At 57.4% G+C, this 8,183-nt stretch overlaps 1 protein-coding gene across 1 annotated transcript; it reads right to left on the reverse strand.

The window, feature by feature from the left end:
- Window positions 1-544: 544 nt before the first annotated feature.
- On the reverse strand, window positions 545-3,406 carry EX895_002881 (uncharacterized protein; the record flags this gene model as incomplete). Its single annotated transcript, XM_029883479.1, has 1 exon — window positions 545-3,406. One exon carries the CDS (start codon window positions 3,404-3,406, stop codon window positions 545-547), a length of 2,862 nt encoding a protein of 953 aa, XP_029740156.1.
- Between the last annotated feature and the right edge of the window lie 4,777 nt (window positions 3,407-8,183).

Below are 8,183 nucleotides of genomic sequence, written 5' to 3' on the forward strand. Positions count from 1 at the left end.
CCAGCGAAAAGCAACAAGCACGTTTTCCGAGACCAAGACTGCAACAAGCCAGCCTGCCCGCTGCCTTTCTTGCTTCGACTCTCTCTTCCCTTTTCGCTCACAAGCCAAGCAAGCTGAGTGAACGGCTCCCCTCGGCTTGTCGTTGCACTGAGAAGCAGGCTCAACTGAGTCGATCAGAGTGCACACAGTCGCAGCAGCCTCTTTCCTGTTCAGAAGACAAAGCTAATATTTGTTACATTTTATGTGAGCCTTCTTTTTGTTTGGTGGATCTGATAAGACAAGCTCGTGCTGTCATGCTCACTGCTTGTGTGCAGAGTCGATCCTCGACCCTCCTCTGTTGTCCTTGGCACAAATCATTACATCCAAAGAGACCGGATTTGGGGGATAAAGGACATGGTATTTCAAATACAGTATACACAGACTGTCGCCTGTCGCCACCGAAGACTCCTGGTTGAGCGGCTTAAAAGCTTGGCTGCTGGAGACGATCCGTGAGCGTGTTGAATCTGTGCTAGCGAGTCGTCAATGCTAAAGACAGACCTGGCCCTCAGCCCATGCCGGCACCGCTCGGGTGGCCCAGATGGCACATCCAAATCCTCGTCTTGTACAGTCGAAATAGCTCCTTGACAAGGTCGCGAAAGTCGACGCGCATGCTCGCCGTGTAGTAGAACGTGAGTTTGCGTCTGTCCCACTGCATCTCGGCCGCCACCACGCTCATTGGCAATCCCCGCTGCATCACTTTCGAGACGCACAGCTGCAGAGCGCGCTCCTCGTCCTGCGCCTTCGAGTAGAGCGTGCTCGTATCCGCCGCCGTCGCCTTGGTGAACAGCCGCTTGGGATTGATGGTGCGCATCGGCCGAGCCGCCATCGCGTTCATGCTTGTGGGCGCCTGCGATCCACCACCCATCGTCGAAGTGGGCGAGCCGCTGAGACCTGATGCGTTTGAAGACGTCTCGTCGCGCGTGCTGGACCCACCCAACCAGCCTGCTGCGGTGGCGGCGGCGGCGCCTCCTCCTCCAGCTGCTGTGCCAATCGTGAGATCCGACTGATGCGCCAACAATGCTTGCACCTGCTCCACCGTAATGTTGTCGTTGACCACCGTACCCAGGTCCTTGCCTCGGTCCGCCTCCACGATCACCAAGTCGCCGCGTCCGATGGACTCGCGGTCGCGGTTCGAGGGCGACTGCGATGGTAATTTTGAGCGGAAAAACAGATCCGTGCGTCCTTGCTTGAATTCGACAATGTACAGCGGCGTATCCTTCGACAGAGTCGAGAGCGGCACTCCCTTGCCCAGATCCTGCAGCTCACTAGTTGTACCTGCGCTCGACAGAGACCCAACACCTGCGCCTCCCAGACCGCCAGGAGGTCCCATCGACGAGGGCGGCATCGGTCCAAGTGCAGCCAAGCTGGAAAATGTGAGGTCGTTCGACGAGGTGGACATAGACGGACGCGGGCCCAGACCGGGCAGGCCGCCGGTGACCGTTGTGCCAAAGCTAGCGGGCATTTGCTGCGGCGGAAGGAAGGGAGGCGCACCCGCCATCTGTGGCACAATGCGACCGCTTTGAACCAGAGCGGGTCCGGCATAACCATAGAAAGGCACCTCGACAGGGCCGACTCCAGGATAGCCACCAACGTCGAGGCGGTCGGGCGCGTTCGCTGCACGTGCCTGCGAGGCTGATGTAAACGACTTGGCCTGAGCCGAAAGACCGCGACCCGTGCTTGTACTTGCTTCGACGCCGGCGCCATGAGCTCCAGCAGGCGACGTCCCGGGACTACCGCGCACCGTGCGCGTGCCTTCGGCCTGACTGTCAAAGATGGAGGTGACACCTTGGAAATGCGGACGCGCTCGAAGATCACCTTCGCCGATCGAGATTTGGCGCAATTGCCATGTCATCTCGGCAAGCGTGCGCTGGCTTTCGCCGGGCGAGCGTGCTGCCATCTGCGAGGGTGTCATCGTATCCCAGCTGGCTGAGAGACTATCTCTGCCGCCGCCGCCGCCGCTGCTGCGGCTTCCACGAGCATGCGGTGACTCGTTCAACCCATCGGACCTTGCTTCGAAGCTGCCAAAGCCTCGTTCGTCCAAGGCAGGCGACATCGATGCTGCGTAAGGGCTGGCGTCGGGTGCGCTGCCACTAGACACATCCGAGCGCCGAGTATCGTTCCGAGATGTGGCGTCGAATTGGAAGTCGCCAGCAAGATCATCGACGGAGAGGGCGAGGCTGCTGCCTGCAAACGGGTTGAAACCCGGAATGACGCTGCTCACACTGCGATCGCGCCTATGGTTGCCAGCGCGCGGCCATGCCCCATTGCCCTCGCGCCCATACGAATCGGCAACATCAAAGCCAATCGCGCGTCGGTGGCCTCCGATGACACCAGCAGCCTCGCGATTGGGACCCATGCCAGCGACGGAATGGCGTCGAGACTCGGTACCAGCAAGCAAACGCTGCTGATCCTCGCCGACGATATCTTGAGCCGCTGTCGTCTCGGGATGGCTCGAGAGCTGTGGCAGGTCCGGCACTGCGCCAAAGGGAGATGTGGTGGTGGCGCCGTGGACGCTGGCGCGCGACGTTCGCAGCGAAGGGTCGAAGAAGTCGAAACCGAGATCGGGGAAGCCAGCAGGCGAACTGAGAAACGTCGAAGGCGACGCGGGCTCTGGTTTGCTGCTGCGGACAAATGAAGCTGAGAAGCCGCGCTGGAGCGGCGGAATGGGCCTCTGCGGCATGCCAGAGTTGGGTTTCGGGCTGGTGTTGCTGACCATCGAGTCGTTGCTGGGCCCTTCCCAGATGTTGCGAGATGACATGCCTGAAGCCGGGGTGATGCGTCCTGCAGCATTCTTTGACCATCGATCGACAAGTGGACCTGCGCTGCTGTGAAGGGCCAGAGCGGCGGCACTAGAGGCTGAGCGGTGGCGCGAGGCACGCATGGTCTGCTCCATGTGCGAATAGGACGAGTCGCGATCAAAGCCGAGCGTCGAGCCGCGTCGACTATCGGAAAACGCAGGACCGTCTTCTTCCTGCATCGTGGCGAGGATGCCGCCGGATCGAGCTGCTAGCGACGAGCGCGATTCTTGAGAGACATCGAGCGGGTGAGGAGAGCGCGCCACACCAGCACGGCTGAGAGAAGCCTGTTGCTCCAGTCGGCTCTGTGTGCCGCTCGAAGATAGATCGAGCTTGAGACCAGCCGGTGGCATGGAAGGAACATCGACCGAAGTGGCAGGCGAGGTGCCATGGCGAGCATCGTCGCCATTGAGCGAGGCGGGATGAGACGGATTGGAAGGAGTGGGTGAAGAGCCTGGCGAGCTGGCGTAGCTATGACGTTGCACTTGAGCAAAAGACTTTGCGGAGACCGACGAGTCGGTTGCACCAATCTGCATGGCCCGCGCTTGAGTCTGCTCGATGCGCTCGGTCATACTGAAACGTCTTGATTTTGAAAAGCGGCAGACCTGCTCCAAGAGATAGGATTGGCCTCCCTCTGCTTCCTGCTAGCCTCAGAACTGCGTCGAGGGCGTTAATGAATCACAGCTGTACAGTACCTCTAAAATGAGAGTTGCCAGCTGTTGACCGTTATAGGACACTAGTGATGGTCCGAGTAGACGTGCGCCTTGACCCTATCTTGCAAGCTCTAGGTCTAAGGCCAACTCTCGTGTATAATGCTTCGAGATGATGGATTAGGAACGCCAACGGAGAAACTTAACGCAAGCGTACGGCGAGTCTGGTGAATCAAGCGTTTACGAGCCTGATCGACGATGGTCACCGACCCCGGAATGTGGAGGATTGTGCAGTGCACTGGGAAGACGTCCTACCGCAAAGGTATATACCAAACGAGTGCCTTGGGCTGTGGACACTCGATCTTTGCTAGACCGTCGCGTCGAAGAATAGCGCCAATCTTTGCTCCTGCTGCCTATCTAGATCCGTTCGACAGGACTTGTATTTGGCCCCGTGTTGGCGCTAATAGGGGCGGCAGCAACGGCGCGCTAGAGATAGAGAGAGAATCCAAAGAAGGCACCGGTGGTCAGGAGACTGTTTCGGATCAGCAGGAAGACGACGGATGTGAACGGCGAGGACAGTGAAGGCGACGAGTGGCGATGCTGTGCTGATCACTCTGGAAAGAGGTTGGTAGTGACAGTGTAAGGAGCTGTAAAAAGAGGTGGCAGCGAAGGTAGAAGCGGGAGAAGAAGCGAGAAGCTACAGGCGAGATCGCGGCGGAGGGGAGGCGAAGAGCGAAACCGTCTCACGAGATTCGAGCTCCTTAAGTAACAGAGAGCGATGTCCGGTCGGAGTCGAGCCGCCTTGCCTGGCTTCTTGCCCTCTGTCTCACCGCACTGCGAGAGACTCGGCTGAAGCGCCTGCTGCTTGTGACCGTGAAAGATGCGAACGGCGCCAAGCAATCGAAGCCAACGACAGTACAGACTTCCTCAGTAGGCCCTAGAATCAGTCGTGAGCCGACTGAGCCCAGGCGTCAGCCTTGCGCGCATCGCTGTACAGCGAACTGACGGAACAAAAGGCAAGGTGCAGCTGTTCCAGGCTGCAGAAGCTGGAGCACAGAAAGCTGGAACACCATGCGCACCTGTGACAATAAGAGGACGGAGCTAAGCTCGCTTTGTCTGCATCGCTCCAGTCACGCACGAAGGCGTAGCAGCCTTGGCTAGCCTGTCGAGCCTGTCGAGCTCAGCTTGCAAGCTTGCTATCACAAGTCGACTCAGCGCGCTGTGTGATTTCAGCCTGCGTCCCTGATGAGTGATGCAAACGACGACGCGAGGAAAAGGATAAGGAGGAGGGGCAGCGGCAGCAGCAGCGGCAGCGGCAGAGGAGAGTGACTGTCGCACAAACGAAACAGGAAAGCCATCTCGATCGGAAAGGCCAACGCTTGATTTGGCAACCGGCGCACGAAGCGAGTCGTCTTCTCGACCGTTCTGTCTGGTCCCGCCAATCCGCTTTTGGCCATGTCCAAGCACGACACAACGTCTGGCTGAACAACGCCACTACTACAGCGGCAAGCATCCTGCGGTAAACCGAGCGCAGTCAGGGTCGAGATCGCGCAATGGCCGCTGCTAAGTCATCAGCCTTACGGCTAAATTGGAGAATGGACCCGTGGCATCGCCAAGGAAAGGAAGGGAGGATCAAAGTGGCGTTCCACAGAAGCTGCGTGCAAGAAGCTCAGTGGAAATGCATGAGCAAGCGCATTCCTGTCACTGTCACTGGCCTTTCAGGAAGCATTGCTGCTGCTGCTGAGAGAAGCATTGGACCCCAAGAGCTGGTCTCGAGAAAATTAGGCAGCAACTGGCGGTTCGTTCGTCCTCTCTGGTCAGTCACAGGGCAGAACAGTCAAACAGAAGTCCTCTGTGCTGATGCGTCTGGCGAGTGAGTCAGAATACCGATTTAGCAGATACCAAGCGCAAACCAGGCAAGCTCGCTAGTATCCTGCGCAGCTGTGCTTGAAATGTATCGCAAGAGCCGCCGTCCCTGTTTCGTGCCCGAGCTCATTGGGGTGGCAGGCACGCACGCAAGCAGGCAGCCACGTAGAGTCGCGTCGGCGAACAGCGACGGCACTCCCGACCTTCTCGGCCAGCACTGGCGGTCGCCGCAGCTGGTCACGCGGTCTAGGCCAAAGGCGGAAACGAAGTAGCCGCCGACGCTTCAAGCCGAAGCCTCTTCTGTCTTCATCGAACCAGCTCCTATGCTGTCTGTTGTTTCCATGCTACCACCACTAGCACCGCATCTGTACATTTACTCCTCTTGCAAGTTCGGTACTCACCTGATTCGGTTCAATGCTCTATGGTAGGTCGTCCAATAGTATTCCAGTCCCTGAACGAGGTTTCTAGGTGCGGTCTGGCTCGATGCTTGACGGTGGCTTGGTGCTCCGGATGGCTGAGGCAGAAGCGGGTCGTGTTCGGCGTTGCAGAAAGCTGGTGCGACGATGTTCGATATCTTTGGAAGGGAATGCACGCGCTTTTACTCGGCTAGTGGTGGATGGTGCTGTGTTCCTATGCTGGGTCGAACTGACGAAGCCCAGAACGATGACGCAGATGTTTTGGCTCTTCTGGTGGCTTGGACGATTACAGATCGGCGGGACACTTGCAATTCGACTCTATCTATGCAGGGTATCTTGGGGTCGCGATAGCGCGACGAGGTGATGACGTTGATGGATTTCCGGCTGTCATCCGGCAGCGCACAAAGAAAGCCAAATCTGAAAGTGCGGTGGGCAAGCACAGCGTACGCCGGCAGAGGTTGAGATGGAAGCGTTGTAGTTTTCGTTCAAAGCTTGTGGTCCTATCGAGCGGATCAATGAGGGCGATCAACCAAACTCGCGTGCACTCTGGGCGGCGGTGGCAGCGGTACCGCTCTCCACGGTTCCACAAGCAGATGTAGGCGGCTTCCTCCCGAATGCGCGTAGCGGCTCGACTTCGACTGCCTGTCGAGCTGTCTATCGATGCAGCGCTTACGATGCTGCCATACACAGCAAGAGCTGGCCACTATGAACTTGGACGAGCCAATGAACAAAGAGTCGCAGTTGAAGGCTGGTGTCGTTCCCGATGCTGGGTGTTGGCGGTCCGTTGCGATGCTGGGCTGGAGTCACAGTGTAGCGGAATCACAGTGTAGCGAAGGGTGTGCTGTAGAAACAAGACTGAGGTCGGACGAGGTGGGAAGGGGGCAACAGAGATGGTAGAAAGGGAAGGAGGAAAGGATCGACTTATGAATGCTGCAACGCACGTATGAATCACGGGCGGCGGTCACATGAAGTCGAACTAAGCGGCGAGTCTATCCACCAAAACCTAAATGCCTCTCAGGTTGAATCTCTGTTTCTCTCTCACTCGCTCCGTGTTTTTTCCATGTCGCTCCGCTACAGATTCGGCTCATGACAGGTCGCATGTCGAGGTGCAGCAGCGCCCCCCGGATTCGAAGGGTCTCGCTGTTAGCGAGAAATCTGGGGTCCGCTCTGCAGTGCCCACTCTCTTGCATTCCCTCGCATTCTCTCTCTCTCTTTCTCTTTCCGCTCGCTTGCGCTCTGCACCAAAACCACAAGATATAACTGTTTGTTGTTCAGCTGTCCATGCAGATTAGCCGCCTCTTTTTTTCGGTGCAAACGCGCAGGGAAAAAGACGATTCTGAATTGTCCATCGTGCACCTTGCGCTTCATGGCGCTCTGGTATAAGCTTCCCGCCCACTCGAATGGAGGTTGGCGAACGGCGGGAAAGGTCGAGCGCGGTCATTTCGGGTAGGCTATCGGATCGGAGGTTCGGCAGCGCGTGCAAATCGCTAATTCACATGACTCTCTCTTTCTCTCTCTCTCTCTCTCTCCCCTTCCTAATTGTGGACGTCGGGGCCATAAAAAAGGCGGGTCCACATTCGCGGCGAGGCGACGCAAGTCAAGGTCAGGCTACGCAAAGGACGACGCACTTGGTCGGTCTCGAGCTAAAATTCGGATCGAGGCTGAGTCCTTTCGCTGAGCGGGATGATCTCCCTTGGCAATTCACGGACCTTGTCCCTCGTTTCTCTCCTGTCGCGCACGTTGGCTTCGTTGCGAGAATCGAAGGCAACCGAGGCGCACTGCACTGCACACACGACTCGAGTTGCACCTTTTCCCTCGTCATCGACGGCCGAGCCTTGATCGTCTTCGAAGCGTCTCTGTCTGATTTTTGTCGCTAGAGCAGCATCAGACTGGTTGTTCAAGGAAAGTAACCGTCGAGAATCTATATTCAGCCTGTCGCGGAGGACGTGAGCGCCTGATGTGCTTTGCGAGAGAAGCTCTGAGAGTACGACTCTTCGAGGAAGTGAGATGAAGCGTGTCAAGTGTTGGCATGGCTGCAAAACAAATTGGGGTAAGGCTCGCCTGCCTATTGGTTCCACATGCTAACAAGTGTCGATGCAACCGTCGAACGCTAACTCAGTGGACTGTGCAATATATGACGCGGGCCAGCTGTTTGCCTCGCCATCTACACTGTATCACGCCGAAAGACGCCACATGATGCGCTTCTGGCCATGCTGTGGTGAGACCGTCCCCAAACCTTATCAGCAAAGGTCGGTCGCTTGGCCACCGTGCCTTGTCTTTGACCCTTCGTCTTTTCTGACGCGATGTTCGATGGCAATCTATGCATTCGTATCAATCATATACAGAGTGTAGCAGGGGCAGCGAACGGCAGCGAAGACCCGAGTTTCGTCGTGCATTTGTGTATCTGGAATCCAACT

This window comes from Sporisorium graminicola, chromosome SGRAM_18, assembly GCF_005498985.1.
Source record: "Sporisorium graminicola strain CBS 10092 chromosome SGRAM_18, whole genome shotgun sequence".
NCBI lineage: Eukaryota > Fungi > Basidiomycota > Ustilaginomycetes > Ustilaginales > Ustilaginaceae > Sporisorium > Sporisorium graminicola.